Source organism: Salvelinus namaycush, chromosome 38 (genome assembly GCF_016432855.1).
Source record: "Salvelinus namaycush isolate Seneca chromosome 38, SaNama_1.0, whole genome shotgun sequence".
NCBI classification, from domain to species: Eukaryota; Metazoa; Chordata; class Actinopteri; order Salmoniformes; family Salmonidae; genus Salvelinus; species Salvelinus namaycush.
Window position 1 is genome coordinate 25,724,117 of NC_052344.1, and position 22,408 is coordinate 25,746,524.

Genomic DNA, 22,408 nt, shown 5'->3' on the forward strand with positions numbered 1-22,408 from the left:
TAATAAACAGAGTAAATGGAGTCACAATGTAGTTTCGATTATTTTATTATTTTTTAGAGAAGGCACAAAGTGGTAACGTTACAAGCTCAGAGAATCTACTGCCTTTATTCTTAATGCAAATATTCTATCAAATAAATAATATAATTAAAATAGCAATATAATCTGAAATAACAAACACACATTGACAGTGTTTTAGTCTGCATAGTGCAATAATCAGCCTGGTTGAAACATTTATCTTGTATATTTGATAATTATCCATATGTAAATTGTAGTTCCAGCAGTTTATTTCCTTACTTTGCTATAATGCGAAGAGGAACACATTAAGTATATTGAATAGCTACTACTTCAGAAAAAATTGCAGCCGTCATTCTTCATGGATCTGGAACCGACGACTTACCTTTGGGTGAATGTCATGGAGCTGTAAATTAAATAAGGGCAAAAATAACTACAGCCTAATGTACAATTCAGCATTTGGTGTAAGTGTAACTATGAGTAAATTATATATAAATAAAGACCAAGAGCCTTGAAGGGCCTATAACTAGTTTCCCGTTTTTATCGTGTCAATCATACCTGAGGGAAAAAATGGTTTGAAGTTTTGTTGAGGAAATTAGACCAGTACAATATTTTCACAAAACAGAAAAACTACACAGACCTCAGTAATATTCTACGGTCTTATTCCATCCTTTATACATTGCATTCTATTGATTAAGTGTACATTTGATTAAACCAAATCGGCAATGTCAGGGACAGTAATATTTGGCCTAATGGTTCACGAAGACCCGACGTCAAAGACGAAGAAAACTAGTTTATTGAAAAACACTCAAAACAAGACAGTGCACCTTAAAAAAGTTCAACTTCCTGAACACGTCCGAGAAACTGATCAGGTAAAAACCTTGGATCTGTTTGTAAAAACTATTTCAAGGTAATATCTAAGATGGATGCATTATTATATGTACAAAATGACAACACTAATTGAGTATGGGTAACACTTGTCGACTGCGTATATATGTACAGTATTGACGTATCAAACCAGTTTCAAATCAGCTCTATTCAAATATTCAACCGGTTTGAAAAGACGTTGGGCTAGAAAGCAATTCGCAATGATCTGCGAATAGGTAACAAAGCATTCATAACCTATCCATTAGCACAATAAACATGGTATAATAGCTACATAGAGCATTATGAATGCTTTACAACATTCAATACCTCAGTGCATTTATACAATATATGCAATACAAAAGTCCCACGTATAAAAAAAACGAAGTGTCCGTCGTGCAAACTTTACCTGAAGGAGAACTTTACTAAAGTTCCATCCAATAACATTCCATGTCAAACACATTGCAAAGTCCTCAAAATGCTCTTTGTAGCTAGTGGGCAATATTGATTAAAAACTTGGGAGATATTTTTGTGCCAATAGTTGGATGTAAAGTCTAACCAGTAAAATTCAAAAAAAATGTTAAGTTGACTGAAGCAGTAGTTTCAGTGAATGATTCATGCCACAATAACCACCTAAATATCTTTTAGAGTGGCAACGCAATGCAAGCAGGAGAGCACCACTAATGTCTATCAGGGCCATTTAGAAAATACATGGGAGTAGAGGTAGAGTAGGTATTACCGCCTTAAAACAGGCAACAATATCAGTTAATTCAATCTGGCAGACCAGTCCACAGACCCTGAGAAGCCAGGGAAGGACTGTGCTCTCATGCTTTACAAAATGGACACCTCACTTGAATACTCTTATTACTGTAATCCCCATCCATTTACGACACCTAGACCCTCAGCCTTGTCCCAGACCCTCATTACTACTGTAATCAACCATTTACTAAACCCAGCCCCTTGGCCTGGTCCTAGAAGGGGATCCCACAAAACAGGATCCACGCATTAGACAGCTAACGTTGATAAACAACCAGAAATAACATTTGATTTTCTGGTTCATTAAGAAAGCTGAACTTAGATGTGTTTTTGGTTGAGTCAAGCTTCCATTCCAAAAAAATCTAAAAGTTAATTCAGAATATTTAAGCAAATTAGCTGGCTAACGCATTGGTCCTGCTTTGTAGTACACCACTCAGGTCTGTATGCGTTTTAGCCAACTACTCTGGCTAGCATTGTTATTGCCATTCAATGTAGGCAGGACAACGAGTCAAGACTCAGCCAAAATATATACAGATCTGGGACCAGCCTACCACAACCCTCACTGGCCTAAACCAGTGAGACAAGCAACTCAATAAGAAATCAGTGCAGTACATCAGCCAGCCAATCGGAGCACACGTTTGCAGACAAGGGACTAATTCTGTTCACAGTAGTATTGTCCAGATCTGTGAAGTTTCATCTACCACTAAAATAATTCCATTTAAGTGAACAATTTGTTCCGCTTGTGTCATTAATATTAGGGTAATGAACCCTTGGTATGAACTTCCTGGTAACATGAATGAAAAAATAATCAAGAAATTAAAAAAATAATAAAACTAAAGTTTTGCCCAATATAATCAAGTCCTGAATACCTCTAAAATCAGTTAGCCATCAGTTAGCCATGACATGGATTTTCACTTTTGGTATTCAAATGGCATACAGTAGTATACGGCTACTAAAAACAAATGTTCGCCAAACAAGTAGCCACATTTTAAGTAGAACTTTTAGAACAAACTAATAAGTCAAAGATTAAAATATCTGTCACATGATCATTCAATTGAAAAGTAGCTACGCTAAATTCAGTCAGATTTCACTCCTTCTGGGCATCAGGACAAATACAACCTCTTGGTCAACGGTGCTTCATTTGGCCAATAACAGCACAACTTGGCAACTTAAGTGAGAGTCAATTTAAAACAACTATTTCGTAAAATTCAACATGAAAAATGTATGCAGGCAAAAACGTACACATGTAAATTATTATTAAGTGTCAAAACCCCAGTAAACAGTTTATTACAACACAGAATCTATTTTAATATTCAAAGCAGAGACATTTACAAACATTATCCTAACGAGATAAGTAGGGAGGGGCACGAGAGGAAATAAACACGAAAAACAAAAACAAAAAAACTCCCTGTAAAATCAACTCTAACCTGACAAAATGTACACATTATAGCAGTCAAAAGTTGTCCGTTTTGGAATAGAGCAAGCAAATGTAGTAATTTGTTATTTTCGCAAAGCTTGAAGAAGCCGGTCAACACAGGTATGTAATCATTTTTTCGTTCACATCAAATAAAAATGTCAGTAAAATAAAAATAGCTGTGGAGTAGTTTTTATACCATGAGTATGATTTTAAAGAACACTACTTATAGCCTTACACAGCTGTGAGCGAATCCCAGGTAGTCAGTCCCCTGGTAACCATGGAGACACAGACAGAGGGGGGGGACTAGTTGACAAGGCGATCCTGAAGTAGGGCCTGCTGGTTGTGACGAGGCGTCCTCGTCCCTGTCCTCTTCCGTGGGCTGAAATGTGTGAAAACGAAGGGTGGAGTTTGGTTTGGGGCAGCCCAACAATATACAGTTTGTTGTTTGTGTCATACACCCCCTCTAAATTTTACAGCACACACACAGAGGACACAAAACACATGCAGGTACTGCTCTTTCTAATGGTAGTCAACTTGTCAGAGAGTGATTCCACATTACAGTGAGTAAGAACAACGTAGTGCCCACAATGGCTGACCCTGCTATACCGTTGAGATCTGAATTTAGTATGTTTTCAAATGTGTCATGCGCTAAGTACTCAACTCATTTCAGAGAAGGTTTACAATCAATGTGTGTGGATAGGATAAACCTGTTGTGTGGGTGCTCACAAAACATGTTATAATCTAATCTGAAAGTGCATGGGGCACAAGATGGTGTCTACAGAAGGCTCAATCCCAACCCTTAGACCGTACGTACTTCTCAATATCTTTAGAGGATTTCACAGAAGGACGCAATAAGGTATTAAGTCTACCTTGTCCTCTGATAGGTGGAATTCTCACATTACTTCCACCTATCAAATCCTCTCAGATTTTCAACAAGTCCATAAGACCAAAAGGTTTAAGCGGCCGGTTTGGGATTGGTACTTATTCTAAGAGGTGACGAAGGGCATAGTTTTTCACCTATTGGATCGGATTTAAACACATAGAAATAATAAATAGAACAGACGATTCATTGACTTGAATGCAGAACCTCGTTCTAGTCATTCTACAACTATGCATTTAAACCTATCCGACAGGTGAAATCCAATTAGATAACATTTGGGGGGGGGGGGAATAAACTGGGCCGGGAGCACTGGGAAAAGCAGAGGACAAACATGGTCAGATTTACAGAGGAATAGTAGCATTACATCAGGATGAATGTATAAATACAATCCCTACACTCATATCAGCAGTCTGAAACACACCTCTCAAAGCTAGAGCCTGGCATGCACAGGATCTACATTACACTGACAAGTCATTGGAATTGCAAACCACATAACCATTCGTTAATATTTCAGTTCATAGATCACCCCAGATATTTTCCAAACTCATACACCAGGTAAAGGAATATGCTGTACGTTTTGGTTGTCAATGACAATTTCCATTAAAAATAAACTATAGTTAATAGCCTAGTAGTAATTATTAGTTTAATTGTTAAATCAATATCATTTTTATGCAAATTAAATTGAAGCCAGGTACGGCTCAATGAGTGTATTTACATGGTGCATAGTTGGGCAATATCACATTTAAAAAGTTAATACTACCAATATTTAATTGAACAGATGTCCCATCACCCTCCGCACAATCATTTCAGATCCATTGAGCATCTCAAAGGAACCACAGCATCATCAAGACATGTTCTCACAACACTAAAAATATATTATAATTATAACTAATGGATTAAAGAATGTGACCAGTTGCAGTTTCTCTCTCAAAAGACCTGGTACTAACTTCCCGCAGAGTCTATTTCTGCAGGAGACATTGAAAGAGTTTAAAGTGGTTGAACAGTCATCAAAATGAACCTTCTTGAGATGGTGTGGACACCAATGAGAGTTACAAGAACCACATGATGCGTAGTTTTGAAGGATGAAGACACCAGAGAGAGAGAAACAGTTAAAAACAGCAGCAGAAATATGTTATCAGGAAATCAGGGCTGCTTTCTCCATGCCTGCAAAACATCACTGACACCTATAGACAAATTGGAAAAATAGCTAGTCATTTCTTCCCTGTAATGGGCACATATGATCCCAACGCTAAATGAAACAATGTTGAGATCTGTGAACATAGATTAACAGGTAGTAAAGCATAGATCAAAGCATTTCCTTTTACCGTGAAGTGAGACAAACAGGACTGTTCAGGATAATAAAGTAACCCCTCTTAGGTTTGTTCCCTTGTGATTTAAAAAGTAATGACCAAAAACGAAGATTTTTTAGAATGATTTGTCAGTTGTATTATTAAAAGTATTACGTTTATTTTAATAATTTAACAAAATGCTATTGCCATTTAATAAATGGGGAAAAAATGCAGAGAAGTTACTTAATCGAACATGTACATTCAAAGGAGTTATCCCATTTATTGCAAGCATGGAGTCCCTAATCAGCAAACCAACCAATCCAATACAAAATACTATATATAAGTAACCGGTAATACAATCAGATTTTGGGGTATACATTCAAATCACTATTGGGATTTACAACGTCAACATTAAAATTGAGTGAGCATCAACCCATTTAAAAATAGGACAAATACAACATTATTTTCTTGACTATGCCATTTCAGTGAAACACCCATTGACCTTCAATTCCTACAAGATATTTGCCAAGGTACCATGTCAAAATTGTCTGGCCGTCTATTTCAAAACTACAGCCTAAAAACAAGACAACCGACAGTGAAATCTTGAGATCCACTTCAAATAGGTGTACCATTTGAAACCTAAAATACCCACATTAACAAAATGGCTGCCATTGAATTGTGGACAATAGTGATTATTCTTTAGTTCTCATTGAAATATCAGATAAGTGATGTACCTGTATTGATTGATAATTTCAGCATCTTTTCAAGTACTGTACCTCTTGCAAAAATATTTCTGTCGTTTACTTATTTGTTTACAGGATCAGCACATTGTGATGCCCAGTATTAAGGGATGAAAAGTAATCAAATTGACCTAAAGTTTACAGGCCAACAGACATTGCTAGGGCCTTATAAAAGCAATTTTAAATTCCCCCCCTGCCTAATTCTGTTTTATATATATTGGATGTTCTAAGTACACAACCATGTTTAAACTTCAGGAGACCAAAAATTGTAATTTTTGGGTGTAGTTACCCTTTAATTCAACTGTGCACCAGCAAGCGTCCCTGTTTGGTTAGCGATGTTTCTGTAGCACTCATGTGATTGCAGAGTTTGCTAAACAAATGGCCAGTGGATTTATGCAAATAATCCTGATACCATTCTGCCATGTAAATGTTAACTACAGAGAAGCCTATGTTTAACCGAGAAGGTTTATGGGAAACCCTTTCCATCTACCAGAAGACTGTTGTCATATTAGCATCATCGCTAACGGCTTAACAAAAGTGGCGGACAATCGCGGACACACATTCCTGTGACGTGTCCTCTTCAGAAAGTTAAAGAAAAATAAGAATCACTGATGCATTTCATTCATATTTTATGATAATCTTGGACACATTTAGTCGACGTCCCACTAGCTTCAATTCCCTTTAGTCGACGTCCCACTAGCTTCAATTCCCTTTAGTCGACGTCCCACTAGCTTCAATTCCCTTTAGTTGATTTCCTACTAACATTATTGAATATTGATTAATTCTTGTTTTAATGTCTGGATTCTGTGGTTCTGTCCGCGTTCTCCACAATGTGGATTTTATAGGGCCCTACATTGCCATGAAGTATGTATATATATATATATAACATCATGTATAACCCTATGTTACCATCAAGGTATACAAAATGGATCAAAACCTGAGCCCACATTTTTTGGAACTCAAGCCTTCAACGTTAGGGAACAAACTCAACAAAATAAAAAATGGCACATAAAGAAATTATATATGTAAAAGGTAAAAACCGTGTTAATCTTGTGTTAACAGTACCAAGAGCAGTAGCAACACTCACAATGGGGCTTTAGAGTGAAGACCAACTCTGCTACAGGAGACATAGCGAACTAGTTACCTAGTTACCACATTCCTGTCCACTGTTAAGGGAGTATGACCAGATAACTATTTGCCTAAAATTAATAGACAAAACATTTTACCAGCTTGATAGCAATGCCATTAATTATACAAAAACATTAACAAAATTATTTTGTTCCAAGACCATCAATTTCAGCGTGATAAAATAAAAAATATGGCAAAGACAGTTGTTCAAGTTCACAGACGATATACCAAAATCCTTCATTTTTTTTATCCCCAAAACCATACCTTAGACTTATACTATAGGTTAGAGAACTGACAGTGGTTTTAAAATAGTTTAGACATTTTAAATTTGCATGTAACCATTACCTCAAGTTAACAAGACTCAGAACCACCTACAGTTTGGTCATCATTTTGGTGGCCTACAAAACAACTCATACAACCCCCTTAAGTTGTACCGTCACAGATTTCAACCTTGACAACGGCAAAATGTACACTAATCATTTCTTGGCACATTGTGGCATCAGTGTCAGAGAAACCCTTCAATAAACAATTAGCGTATTTTACAACCTTTCACAGGTGTTGATCATTGGTCATATAAAGTACCTTTTCAACTTAAGAGATTTAAAACATTTTCAAGCTTAGCAGAGCTTACATGTAAAACCTCCCCTACAACACACATGCAGTAGAAGCCTGACGACACAGTCAATGTTCAAAGGATGAAAGTAAAATACAGTCAAAACCTACAACAAGTTTCAGACAAATTATATAAATACACACATAGCAGCAATGAGTCCGTTCTGGTCAAGACTACAAGTGATGGAACAATGTCTTACCTACCACCTCCACCTACCGTAGGCTCCGTAGGGCGCGTCATGTCCGGCTCTGGGCCTCTTGTTGTAGGCCGTAGCGACCTGGCCCCTGGCCTGCATTAAGCTGAGGGAGAAGAGTGGTGAGACCGTTACGGGTGAGGAGTTTGAACGGGCATACACACCTCCACTAACGATGTCGGTACTCCCTCTCGCGGTCACGTTCGCGTTCTCGTTCTCTTTCCCCGCGGTGCCGCTCTCTCTCCCGGCTGCGTTCGCGGTAGTAGTCCTCGTGGCGGTCGCGGCTACGGGACTTGTGGCGCCGGCTCTTCTCCCGGGATCGGCTGTGGTCACGCTCCCTCGACCTCTCGCGTCTTTTGGGGGCAGAACTTACATTCATACATCAAACTCTTAACCAACCGCCAAAGCATGTCTGTCCATCGGCCAAAACCATCAATAATATCATAAACAATGACGTCACCAATACAACTGTCAGTAACACTTTAAATCTGTCAATCAGTTACATTTAAGACAATATTACCCAGAGCGTTTTATAATAAGTACATTCCACTAAAGTTGGTCAAAACAGATCAACACCATTCCTAGTCAATAACAACAGAATAGTACAGGAATATAAGCACAATGACTAGCAGGTACTGAACATCACCCTGAATTATAAGACACCTTCAAATCATTCATATCACTTCTCTCAGTTGTCTATTATAACAACCAGGGTTGGAGTCAAAAAATATATAATAATAATTTAAAAAAAAAAAAAACGCTAAATTCCCTTAGAATTCCAGTCAATTCAGAAAGTAAACCATATTAAAATTCAAGAAGATTTTGAATTTCTGTGTGCTCCCTGAATTGAAATGGAACTGACCCACTCCCCAACAGGAACCACAGGAGAACGAGGAAGAGGTTGTATTTACCTGGAGGCAGAGCCGTAGGACTTGTTCTCGATGCCGTGGAGACAGTCCTGTAGAGAGCTGATGAGAACTTTACAGCGGTCGTCAGCAGACACCTTAGACTGCTTGATCAGAGAGATGGCTGTCACCAGTGTCTCTATGGCACTGCCATAGTCAGCTAATGGAGAAAGGAAGACATTAACATCACAGGGTATAGCTCAGACACCTAGATAAGGGTCACTTGTGAAAGTACACAATACAATCTACAAGCAGCACATAGATAAAGTGTGTGTGTGTTCAGCCCCTCTGGCCCTCTGTAGAGTGTGTTGTAGTATTTGTGAGGTGTGTGTTTAGGGCATGATCCATACCAGCGCTAGCATCTGACACCGCCCTAGAGATGGCACTACTGGAGATGGCTCTGTTCCGGTTCATGATCTCCTCAAACTCTGCCTCGCTCAGCGGTGTCCTCGCCGACTCCATCTCCCTGGGACAGAGACAAGCAGGAAGGAGACAGCGTCAATATCCACAAAAAAAAAGTCTTCAAACTCAACGACAAACTCAGAACCACCAGATACAGGAAAGAGGACGTTTAAGAGGAAGGAAACGCTATTTTTTTCCAATGGGTCTTTCCTAACTCCTCGCCTTCTCAAAAGTCATTGGAGGAGAAGGTCAGAGGGGAGGGACCATGGCTGTTCTCCGCCAATGAATTTTGCGAGGTTGCAAGAAAACCGAGAAATTGATCAAGAGCCAGAGAGATTGAGAAAAGCAGAGGGGTGAGACAATCAGACGAGTCAAGGAACACACACAGTTAATGGACAGCTAAAAACTACACAGCAGATGCAAACCACGTTATCCAAGCCTGTGGGAATTAACACCAGTGATAACTAGCTAATCTAAGGAAATACACAACAACACACCACACAGTTTACTAACGCTTATCAAAATCGTAGCTCGGCCAATCCATCAATCACAACAAGCATCCACTCTCAAAATGCAACAAAGCCAGGCACCAGGTCATTACAGGGGAAAGCTAGTTCCTAATGTTCCTTCAGCGGTCTGGCAGTATTTCTACTAACCCTGGGTCACTCGCATTGTGCAAGTGCTGGCCGCCATTTTTCAGATCGACCAAACCCTCGTTAATCCAGGGGTCTGGGCAGCCGCGGGGCAGGGGGGCCCTGAGGTCAAACTCACAGATTAGCGGGGGACGCTGGTTACTGTAGGCAGCCAGAGGAGGGAGGGAGGGAAGGAAGGATGGATGGAGGAAGGGAGATTCAGGAGGGTCACTAAAGAAACCACGCTTCTTAGTCAAAATACTAAGGTAAAAGACCCCCCTTTTAAAAGACGCCCCCACACAAACACACACGATGACGGACTGTTGCTAAGGGAACCTGACAGTGCTATAATTACAAGGTGTTGGATTATTTCCTTGTGTTGCTTCTACCACAGCTGTTCTACATACTGAAATAAATTCAGACTAAAACTGGCAGTATCTGACATTGAATAGATCAGTTTTCTTCAAACACGAACCATCATCTAGAGTACAGTAAAGGAGGTTGGAACAGAACCAATGAAGAAGAGGAGGAGAGGGAAACAACTGACTTTCTGTAGAACTGGCAGTACGTGATGTCATGATCCCGTTGGGTTATATTACCTGCCGGCGGGTCCGAAGTCTCCCCGGTCATATGGAGGTGGCCGTCCATAGGGGTCGTTGGGCCCGTTGGGGCCCCTGCCGTCTCCTCCAGGAGGGCCCCCCATGTTGTTAGGACCCCCAGGAGGAGGGAAGAACGCTGGGTTGACATGGGGAGCCGGTGGGGGGCCTCCAGGTCGGGGCCCGGTCATGTGTGGTGGGGGAGCGAGGGCCAGAGGCGGTCCAAGGGGACCAGGAGGGCGAGGAGGGAAATGACCAGGGGGTGGAGGGCCCTGTTGGGGGGGTGGGGGGCCAGGAGGAGGGCCGAAGCCGTGTGGGGGAGGGCCAGGGGGGAGAGGACCCATGGGGGGCTGGCCGAACTGGCCGGGGAACATGACCGGGGGTGGGGGGCGGTCGCCACGGTTGGGGGGGCCTTGCATGGGAGGGGGGAGGCCCTGTCCTGGGGGAGGGGGGCCTAGGGGACCAGGGGGACCTAGAGGCCCAAGAGGGGGTCGAGGTGGGCCCTGCATACCGCCTGGAACACAGAAACACAAAACAGAACCGTCTTGAGTTTGGATTCACTACCAAATGTTTGAAAGCAAATTAAAGCATTGTGGTGTCCCAGTGTCAGTAGAGGGCACCGAGCAGTTCCCAGTGTCAGTAGAGGGCACCGAGCAGTTCCCAGTGTCAGTAGAGGGCACCGAGCAGTTCCCAGTGTCAGTAGAGGGCACCGAGCAGTTCCCAGTGTCAGTAGAGGGCACCGAGCAGTTCCCAGTGTCAGTAGAGGGCACCGAGCAGTTCCCAGTGTCAGTAGAGGGCACAGAGCAGTTCCCAGTGTCAGTAGAGGGCACAGAGCAGTTCCCAGTGTCAGTAGACGACACCGAGCAGTTCTTGGAATCCAGAGACCACAAACAGGGAACTCAAGTACTGCAGCAAATGTCTTAGCTTGGGTTTGATGACTTCTGGATAGGAATTGTGACATTTTAAAAGTTGCATGACGTGTTGGTGAGAAGATGTGGATAATGTGTGATCCTCTATGTTTCAGTCACTGCCTTGGCAGCCACCTTGACTTAGTGGGATCAAAGTTAAAGCTTAGATGGCAACACAGCCCAGGATTCAAACAGAAGCGGTGAATTCTGACGCTGTACAACGTGAAGGACCACATTTACATCTCTCTGACTGATTGACACAAGGGTTGGGCTGCATCAACTCTTAAAACTGGGTTAAATCAACGCTTTTCTACTCATCTTGTTGCACCAAATTTTAAACCTCGGCTTTAAATTAATCCTAGTTAAATTAAATCCTAAAAAAACTTCAGATTGGAGATGAATTCTAAACTGCCACTTGAGGTGGTTGAACTGATAAAATGGCAGAATATCTACTGTGGAGAGACCAAAACGACAGTTCCTCAGAGAATAAATTAGATAAAATGGCAGCATATCTACTGTGGAGAGACCAAAACGACAGTTCCTCAGAGAATAAATTAGATAAAATGGCAGAATATCTACTGTGGAGAGACCAAAATGACAGTTCCTCAGAGAATAAATTAGAGACCGGTTGAATCCTGTTGAGTTTTATAATAATTAACTCATTATTAGTAGGCTATTTACGTTCCCAATTTGTACAACAATTGAATTGGGGCTTGTGATATGCCCAGCCTTGGTACGAATGATGTTATGGAACATGCTGTAACGGGTCTGATAACGGTAACATTGTAGTGAAGTAGCATTAACGTTAATTTTAACATGCATTACAGGCATCGATATTTACCAGTTATTTATGCTTACTAAATATTGGTGGGTTGAGTTGTCCATGGTCATAATAGGAGTTATGGAGAGGGGCAAACTGCTGGGGAATCATCTCGCATATCTTCTGGGTGATCAATTCCCTTGGACGGAGGCCCCTCCCTCTGGTCTGAAACAGACCCCGCCTCTCCTCTGCCGCATCCTTTTTGGCTTTCGCGCAAAAGTTTTACCCAGCATGCTTTCATCTGATTTAGGTCCCTCATCTCTTGAATCCGTGTCGATACATTAAATCTGTTGCATAAAATGGCCCAGGTGTCTTCCTTCTTTTTGACAGTCGTGTGGTCTGTCTTTTTATCCTCCAGGACATTACTAAGTTCCTCCATCAGCTCCGACAATATATATATATATTTTATAAACTGATACATTTTAACTTCTTTGACGTGCCATTATCAGGTGGCTAGCGGACAAATAATACATGGATAAATAACATTAAGTAATGACAATACATAATATTGTATGCTAGGTTGGTTTATAAACTAGCTAGCTACAGTTGCTAACAAATTAGTTCTGTCGTCTAGTACCGGCAAATAATGGATATTATTTCAAATCAGCCAACCAATGAGAACCTTTCACGATGGAGTTACAGCAGTTCTAACATTGTTATTATTTTATCAAGGAACAGCAACTTTGTGGCCTCATTTGTCAAGTAGGCTAGCTACTTCGTTTCAACTCACGAAATACCTCATATTGGTGTAACATGTCACTGATCATATTTTAAAACCGTTAATCATGTATTTACTGATCAGATTTTAAATGAAGTGGTGCAACACATCTGAATAATTACAACCCTAGATTAGCTCTAATCCGAGATTAATTCTAACCCTAGATTAGCTCTAATCCGAGATTAATTCTAACCCTAGATTAGCTCTAATCCGAGATTAATTTATAACATGTTGGTGCAACCCACCTTAGGTGTCCTGTGAATCAAAATTAAAGATTTAGCGAGACCAACATTTTAGACTTTGCCAGATATTAGCAATGAAAGCCAAGAACCAGTAGGCCGAGTATCAGGACAGACAAGTCTGGATGGCTGGAAAGACCAGCTTGGTATGGAGCAGGCAGGACTGACTGGTCTGGATGGCTGGAAAGACCAGCTTGGTATGGAGCAGGCAGTACTGACTGGTCTGGATGGCTGGAAAGACCAGCTTGGTATGGAGCAGGCAGTACTGACTGGTCTGGATGGCCGGAAAGACCAGCTTGGTATGGAGCAGGCAGGACTGACTGGTCTGGATGGCTGGAAAGACCAGCTTGGTATGGAGCAGGCAGTACTGACTGGTCTGGATGGCTGGAAAGACCAGCTTGGTATGGAGCAGACAGGACAGACTGGTCTGGATGGCTGGAAAGACCAGCTTGGTATGGAGCAGACAGGACTGACTGGTCTGGATGGTAAGAGGTCAGCCATCCAAGACACCCCTTCTATACTCATTGTGTTGTCTAGCTTCAGGAGTGCTGGACAGCCACTCTGTCAGAACAGCCAATAGAAACAGAACAAGCAACACAGCATATAAAGATTGACAGGTAAGACAGAATGATCAATAAACCAGGACTTAAAGTGTGGGGGGGGGGAAGCTTGGTCAGCCAGTCAGCCCAGGACTCCATAGACAGACAGACAGGCCTTAATAAAGAGGATTGGTCAGCCAGCCAGTCAGTCAGCCCAGGACTCCATAGACAGAGAGACAGGCCTTAATAAAGAGGCTTGGTCAGTCAGCCAGTCAGTCAGCCCAGGACTCCATAGACAGAGAGACAGGCCTTAATAAAGAGGCTTGGTCAGCCAGTCAGCCCAGGACTCCATAGACAGAGAGACAGGCCTTAATAAAGAGGCTTGGTCAGCCAGCCAGTCAGTCAGCCCAGGACTCCATAGACAGAGAGACAGGCCTTAATAAAGAGGCTTGGTCAGCCAGCCAGTCAGTCAGCCCAGGACTCCATAGACAGAGAGACAGGCCTTAATAAAGAGGCTTGGTCAGCCAGCCAGTCAGTCAGCCCAGGACTCCATAGACAGAGAGACAGGCCTTAATTAAGAGGCTTGGTCAGCCAGTCAGTCAGCCCAGAACTCCATAGACAGACAGACAGGCCTTAATAAAGAGGATTGGTCAGCCAGCCAGTCAGTCAGCCCAGGACTCCATAGACAGAGAGACAGGCCTTAATAAAGAGGCTTGGTCAGTCAGCCAGTCAGTCAGCCCAGGACTCCATAGACAGAGAGACAGGCCTTAATAAAGAGGCTTGGTCAGCCAGCCAGTCAGTCAGCCCAGGACTCCATAGACAGAGAGACAGGCCTTAATAAAGAGGCTTGGTCAGTCAGCCAGTCAGTCAGCCCAGGACTCCATAGACAGAGAGACAGGCCTTAATAAAGAGGCTTGGTCAGCCAGCCAGTCAGTCAGCCCAGGACTCCATAGACAGAGAGACAGGCCTTAATAAAGAGGCTTGGTCAGTCAGCCAGTCAGTCAGCCCAGGACTCCATAGACAGAGAGACAGGCCTTAATAAAGAGGCTTGGTCAGCCAGCCAGTCAGTCAGCCCAGGACTCCATAGACAGAGAGACAGGCCTTAATAAAGAGGCTTGGTCAGTCAGCCAGTCAGTCAGCCCAGGACTCCATAGACAGAGAGACAGGCCTTAATAAAGAGGCTTGGTCAGCCAGCCCAGGACTCCATAGACAGAGAGACAGGCCTTAATAAAGAGGCTTGGTCAGTCAGCCCAGGACTCCATAGACAGAGAGACAGGCCTTAATAAAGAGGCTTGGTCAGCCAGCCAGTCAGTCAGCCCAGGACTCCATAGACAGAGAGACAGGCCTTAATAAAGAGGCTTGGTCAGTCAGCCAGTCAGTCAGCCCAGGACTCCATAGACAGAGAGACAGGCCTTAATAAAGAGGCTTGGTCAGCCAGCCAGTCAGTCAGCCCAGGACTCCACAGACAGAGGCCTTAATAAAGAGAACATGTAAAAAGGGGGGAGAGGGGGCGGGGGGGGTAATCATTCTTATTTAGTACATTAGCACTGTGAAGGGTTGCAAAAATCCAAAACATGACCAAAATTCCCCAAAATTCCAGGTTGGAAGATTCCATCGCAGCAAATTCCCTGCGGATTACATAAATCCTCCAACTGAGATTTCTGGAAAACCTGGGATTTTTGGGAAGATTTGGGGAAATTTGCCAACCCTAGCACTGTTGTCAACAGGAGTCGAGGCATTTCACCTCTGGGTCGCCAATTCCCATCACGTCCCGGCGGGAAGCAATTGAAATTCATATCCATCAGGTGGCCTTCTTGGTGTCTATGGTTAATGAGTTCAGGTGGCCTCATCCCCGACCCTAGTGGGAGAAAAACACAATCACAACAAGGCTGGTGCCACAGTGACCTCACTGGCCATTCGGCCAATGGCAGCAGCGCAGCTAGCAACACAGGAAGAAGTTGCCAAAGCAAAAAGAAAGTGAGGTTTTTTTTTTTATCTGAAGGGGGGTAAAGACAGGGGCAAACTGGATAAAACAAATGTTGAATATTACCCCCCCCAATCCAAGTACTTCACTCAACTTCTGAAAGCAAGGGGACAGAGAACAGTCAGACTGTATTGAAACGGACAAATGTGTAGAGAGATGGTAGTTGGTGCGTCCAATCCTTTCCACATACTCTCACGTGGAAGACAGGATAATATACAGACAGGAGGACCCATCTTCAGTTGAGTCCATGCAGTGCATAACACCAACAGTACTGGCCTGGCTGTCAGTGTAAGATCCATTCACACTGCTTACAGCAGAAACAGTACAACAGAAAGGAAGCCATTTCATTGGTTGTAGTCAGGGCACGATTTAAATTTAACCAATTAAAATGGGCTTCCTTTCCGGTGTACTGTTTTTCAGGGTATCTGCCGGTTCAATTTAGTTGAATTGAAGACTTAAACAACCTTTTTAATGCCACGGAACACTATTTAATAGTTATTTTGAGGTCTGCCACAGCTGCTAATATTCCCCTCCAGAAATGAGCCCATGTTGGCAAAAAGTAGTCTTTTTAGGACTGGCTGTTTTTCCAGTGCCAAGACAGACATAAAATAAGTTAGCCATTTCATCTATTTGTTCAGGGATCGCATGATGGTTATATTTTCAGGTGCAACATGTCAAAATAGGATCCAGAATAATCAGATATATATTTGGATCTTTAGAGATTAATTAGCCTGAATGTTTTTTGTACCCATTGGCCTAGGCTATTCACCACCCGAGGAAGGAGGAACTCAAAACACATTAGCTAGATTCGCTAACTCTAAATATGATATTGCTGTTAGATAGCCATGCAATTGATTTAACAGTAAATGTAATGTCCTACAGAAACTCTCCATCGGTAGACCTATATAAGCTACTTGTATCCACCGCGAATGGCCCACTCCGCTCCACTGTGACATCTCAATGACATACTCTGTAAAGTGGTGTTATTGGCCCACTCTGCTGTGACATCATCTCAATGACATACTCTGTAAAGTGGTGTTATTGGCCCACTCTGCCGTGACATCATCTCAATGACATACTCTGTAAAGTGGTGTTGTTTCATCTGTATTGACAGTTGAGAAATAATTGTTACACTCACAATAACCTGAGGCTGTCCTAGTTTTAATCAGTGCATTTGTATGCGCTAATATTAGTACGGCCAATTGTTCAAATCATTTTAGATTTAAAAAAAAAATTATAATAAAATAGCTAAATTAATCCTTGGTAATACGTTTTTTTTTAATAATTTCAAATACCTTAGTAGACCCCCCCAGTTTAGACTGAGATTAGAATGACAGGGATTAGACTGTTCAGTTCCAAAAATAAGGAGTTAAATGTTATAGGATAGACATCAGAACAAACTTCCTTTAGAGTTTGGGTGTCTACTACTATCCATTGTTCCATGTAGTGAATCGTATTCAATGCGTTTGCATTAAACTAATAGCAGTAAGGCCAAATAAAAACGTTAATCCCCCCCAAAATGTTACTATATATTTTGATACTTCAAGTGGTCTTAAAATTCAAAAGCAAATACACTTAACTAAAATATAAAACACAACACGTAAATTGTTTTATAAACTAAAATATATATATATATATCTCTCAAATTTGTTTACATTCCTGTTAGTGAGTATTTCTTGTTTTCCAAGATATGCCACACCTGTCCAGTGGATGGATTATCAAGAAACTGATTAAACAGCATGATCATAACACAGGTGCACCTTGTGCTGGGGGCAAAAGGCCACTAAAACACAATGCCACAGATGTCTCAAATTGAGGGAGTGTGCAATTGGCATGCTGACTGCATTAAAACCTCTTCGGGCTAGGGGGCAGTATTTTCACATTCGGATGAAAAGCATGCCCAGAGTAAACTGCCTGCTACTCAGGCCCAAAAGCTAGAATATGCATATTATTAGTAGATTTGGATATAAAATACTTTTAAAATACTTTGAAGTTTCTAAAACTGTTTGAATGATGTCTGTAAGTATAACATAACTCATATGGCAGGCGAAAAACTGAGAAAAATCCAACCAGGAAGTGGGAAATCTGAGGTTTGTGGTTTTTCAAGTGATTGCCTATCCAATATACAGTGTAAATGGGGTCATGTTGCACTTCCTAAGGCTTCCATTAGATGTCAACAGTCTTTAGAACGTTGTTTTGGGCTTCTATTGTGAAAAGGGAGCGAATAAGACCAGTCAGAGTGGGTGGCTCAGTTGAAAGCTATGAGTTGTTTATCGCGCGCGGCCATGAGCACGAGCGCCGTTCCCTCTCCTTTCTAAAAACAAAGGAATTGTCCGGTTGAAACATTATTTAAGATTTATGATAAAAACATCCTAAAGATTGATTATATACATCATTTGACATGTTTCTACAAACTGTAATGAAACTTTTTTGACTTTGGACTTAGTGCCCACGCCTTGTGCATTTGGATTGATGAACTAAACGTGCGAACAAAAAGGAGGTATTTGGACATAAAGATTAACTTTATTCAACAAAACAAACATTTATTGTAGAACTGGGATTCCATTCTGATGAAGATCAAAGATAAGTGAATATTTATAATACTATTTCTGACTTTTGTTGACTCCACAACATGGCGGGTATCTGTATGGCTTGTTTTGGTGGCTGAGCGCTGTACTCAGATTATTGCATGGTGTGCTTTCGCTGTAAAGCTTTTTTGAAATCTGACACAGCAGTTGCATTAAGGAGAAGTTTATCTTTAATGTCCACCAGAGCTGTTGCCAGAAAATTGAACGTTACATTCTCTACCATAAGCCACCCTCGACGTCCACCCTCGACGTGAATGCAGAGATACCATGGCGAGATCCCGAGGCCCATTTTGTTTAGGTATCTGTGACCAATGGATACCTAATCATGTGAAATCCATAGATTACGGCCTAATTTATATATTTCAATTGACTGATTTCCTTATATGAACTGGAACTCGGAATAATCTTAAATTCTTGCATGTTGTGTTTATTTTCGTTCAGTATAGTAAAATGATCCTTGGTATGACCTTCTTAAAACAATTCCATAGAGCTTAGTAGAACCCCACCCCGCGGCTTAGACAGGGCTTTGACTTACGGGTTAACAGTAAGTCGATTTAAAAACATGTGGTTGGATAGCTCTCTCCAACATCTTGAAAGTGGCCTCCAGTATTATTTGAAGTTCCGTTGTTTAGATATTTTTTTTTGCCACGTGTCAACAATTAAGCAACAGCACAATATAACAAACACTGTAGTCATCTCTGTCACATTTTTTAAGACCTTTGAAAACTGAATTTAAGACACTTTAAGAGTTAGAAAATCAATTTAAGACAGGCTTTAAGAACCAGCAGACACCCTGGTTTTAGCCGAGAGCCGTGTGAACGGACCGACCCGACTGCCGGAGCGGGAAGAGTCCTCACCTGGGAAGTGTGGCGGTGGCCCTCCGGGTCCGATGGGCCCAGGGAAGCGCTCTCCTCCAGGGCCAGGAGGGCCAGGGAAGCGGCCTCGGCCCCTACCCATACCCATGGGGAAGCCACCGCGGGGGCCCATGGTGGGGGGTCCCGCCTTCCCATCGCCGGACATCTGCCCACCCGATGTACCTGGGCATAAAGGGAAAGAAGAGGGCGGAGAGAACATTCAAATCCCCAACTCATTGTGCTCACCCAATTAGGTAGTTCTGAGCTCTAAAACTCTAATTAGTTCACTAAATCAATGTATTTATTCAAATAAATGTAGTTATTAATCAAATGTATAAACTATTTTTCTGGAATTTCTGCATTGACAGCAGAGGCAGATTCAAGCCCCAAATACTTGGGTGTGCTTCAGCGTATTTGGGTCTTCCCAGGTTATCAGACCTACCTTGTCATTAAACCGTGCAGAAAAACCAGATAACTAATTTACAATAATTATTCTATAACTCTAATTGCCCATCCCCGTGGGAGGCATGCAGGTTCACCTACTTTTCCGAGACTGCATCTCGAACTGGCTGAGGGACTGCTTGTTGCAGGGGGTAACAATGGGGTTTTGTCCGTGTAGCTCCCGTTTAGCCAGCAGGTCCAGTAGCTTCCTAGAGGACGCGTCTGAGCCCACACACACCAGGGCAAACCTAATGGGACACACCAGGGCATAACGGGACCAAGTCAACATCTCTCTTTCTTTCCTTCTGGCTTTTATTTGGGTATTTTGTTCTGTTTTTCTCTTTAACATAATTGAATAAATGAAGCTCGGAGTACAACGAACTACCTGTGTGTAGTTCAAAGGTATTAGGAAAGTCATCCACAAAAAAAACTCACTGTCTGTTCAGAGTGTCAGAGTGTAACATGAGGGATCATGAAAGGCAAGGAGGAAGCTCACCCTTTACTCTGGCCGTTGGCTCTGTTCTCAAAGAACTTGATCTCCAGCAGATCCTTAATGCCTATTGATCCAATGGCGTCTGTCAAATCTTCGTCTGTCGTCCACTGGAAAGGGGAGGCACTTTTTTACATCAAGACCCATTACATCATTGATGCACATGAAGGGCCGGTGTCCCTGACCCCGACTAAGCCCATCTCTGGACTAAAGAAAACACTTCCAAAGGCAATTCTCAAAGACCCACTGAGCACGCTTTTTAACTCCGGAAGTAAGCTTAATCTGGGTCTAAGTACCTGGCCCGTTTATATTCATCTTTGTTATTCAGCAGACGCTCTTATCCAAAACCATAACCTACCCATGTGAGATTGCCTATGTACAGGGCGATCCTCTTGCCAGTGTACGTGTAAACTACGTTGGGCGGGGTGCTCTTGTTCCCCTCGGAGCCAGCAGGTGGGGGTAGGTTGTCCAGGTAGTCCCGGTCCTCAGGTGCGTCTCCGTTATTATTTGCCGAAGGAGAGATAACATCGTCATACAAGTCTATCTGGTCATGGGCAGGGTAGTCTGATTCCTGTGGGAACACAGGAACACAATAGGTCAACCTTACATCACAGTCAGTCAATCAATAGTTGTGCTCCAGAATGTCTTTAAAACTCTTTGTTCCTTCGTGTCAATGTTGGGTCCTACTGTGATATCAACAAAGACGATCTGGAACGTGCCCAACAACATGCTTTAACACGTGTGGCAGTCAGAGAGGAGAATGAGGTCTTAGCCGTTTTGCAGTTACACAATTTGTGATATTCAGGACATGAAATACAAAAGATGCAGACACAACTGCACACCTGAATAGGCAAACAATGTGAGCCACATTATTTAGCCAACATTTCAATAGTAACAGTTTGTTGCCTAGAGCTGGTTCTATTTTCAGTCCAACAGTATAATATTTTGGACAGTCCCCGTGCTAATGAGGTCCTAACAAACACTATCAGGTTACTTTGCTTTGAGTCAACAACACAGAATGTGGATAAGTAAAACATCCAAATGAGTGTTCGCAATATGCAGATTTGTTCAGTACAAATGGACACTGCTCTGGAGATTATGACTTTGAACATTTTTGAAATATCCCTTTAAAGTGCACAGATGCACATTGAAAAGACTCGGCAAGTATGACCAACCTCAGCATACACAACACTTCAGTCTACACACACTGCATCAGAGTGCAGTTGGCAATCTTTGCACAAAGCTGAAATGCGAAACCATAGATTTCTGCATTTTTGTGTGAGAACTGGGTCAAATATCCCCCACGTAAATGTACAAATGATCAATGAGAATCAAACTAATCTCAAAACAAATAGCATTTCCATCGTAACTCTTCTTGAACTGCACTGTCGGGTTAAGGGCTTGTAAGTAAGCATTTCATGGTAAAGTCTACAATTGTATTCGGCGCATGTTACAAATTAAGTTTGATTTGAATAGGATTTCCATTTGGCATTAACAAAAATACATTAAAAAAAAAACAAATATCAGATTTAGAAATGCAGTTGATAAAAAATGTACAAAATGATTCATGTTTGTACAACATGGTATCTTGAATACGTTTTTTTTGCTTTGAGAAAAAAAACGAGCAACATCAACATGACAGCTAACTTTAGCCTAGCCAGCAAGCAGAGGGAGTGACGCCGAGAGCGCAACAACCTTTTTTAAAACAGTCGCCGACCGGAGGGAAACGACACACAAACTACAAAACCTCGTTATTAGCAAACAGTCCCTATTGTTTTATACTATTAGCTAAACAGTTACACGGTAATGTGTAACTAGGTAGTTGAATACCAATATAATGTTAACGCACGACGACAAACCAGGCCACGTTTTTTTTGTGTTTTGTGCGAGGCCTTCCCCGCCACTTCGCCTCCAGTAAAACAAGCTTCTGTCGTTAACAATGGAACGACCACGTTGGCTTGCAAAGTGAAACATATTTACCTATCAAATGTATACATTAGCCAACAAACATAAAACTAAGACGTACACAACATCCACGTTACTATTTTTAAAATATTTGAAAAGCTCTTGCGTAGTTGCAATTCAAAAACGCTGCGGCGAACACAGGCAACGCTTTTGCAGGTCTCATCGGACGCCAGATAGCTTGGTTTAACTTTCAATAAACATTTTAGCGAATATAAATCATAGGGCAAACCACAAATATGTCTATAACGTTGTAGGATTTAAACAAATGTAAAGGTTTGCATACCTGGTTGAAATCCTCTTCAACATCGGCGTAGATGTCGATGTGATCAACTCCGTCAGCCATTTTCCAGACCACCTCCTCCACCGATCGACCTGAACAAGACAAAATGCAAACAGGAAAGCAGAAAACGTCACATCTGGGGCCAATAATCTAGT

At 42.0% G+C, this 22,408-nt stretch overlaps 1 protein-coding gene across 7 annotated transcripts; it reads right to left on the reverse strand.

Moving 5' to 3' along the window:
• Window positions 1-785: 785 nt before the first annotated feature.
• cpsf6 (cleavage and polyadenylation specific factor 6) lies at window positions 786-22,354 on the reverse strand. 7 transcript variants are annotated; one of them, XM_038978357.1, is made up of 12 exons: window positions 22,257-22,354; window positions 20,367-20,579; window positions 20,015-20,118; window positions 19,621-19,766; window positions 19,081-19,260; window positions 15,396-15,509; window positions 10,431-10,941; window positions 9,856-9,993; window positions 9,148-9,263; window positions 8,804-8,957; window positions 8,057-8,260; window positions 786-3,428 (listed from the first exon to the last, which is right to left on the reverse strand). In XM_038978357.1, exons 1-11 carry the CDS (start codon window positions 22,314-22,316, stop codon window positions 8,062-8,064), a joined length of 1,935 nt encoding a protein of 644 aa, XP_038834285.1. In that variant the 5' UTR covers window positions 22,317-22,354; the 3' UTR covers window positions 786-3,428; window positions 8,057-8,061. The 7 variants fall into 7 exon arrangements, with proteins under 7 accessions (XP_038834285.1, XP_038834287.1, XP_038834286.1 ...); XM_038978359.1 differs by having other exon boundaries at window positions 9,856-9,954; window positions 19,081-19,266; XM_038978358.1 differs by having other exon boundaries at window positions 8,057-8,245; window positions 19,081-19,266.
• Window positions 22,355-22,408: the final 54 nt, after the last annotated feature.

Excerpts from the sequence above, each read along its gene's own strand:
- cpsf6 (XM_038978356.1), bottom strand. The coding sequence starts at position 22,316 with ATGGCTGACGGAGTTGATCACATCGACATCTACGCCGATGTTGAAGAG. Across the intron at positions 19,767-20,014 it reads GCCAACGGCCAGAGTAAAGG|GTTTGCCCTGGTGTGTGTGG; the intron begins GTGAGCTTCCTC and ends GTGTCCCATTAG. Across the intron at positions 19,267-19,620 it reads CGAGATGCAGTCTCGGAAAA|GCCCAGGTACATCGGGTGGG; the intron begins GTAGGTGAACCT and ends CTTTCCCTTTAT.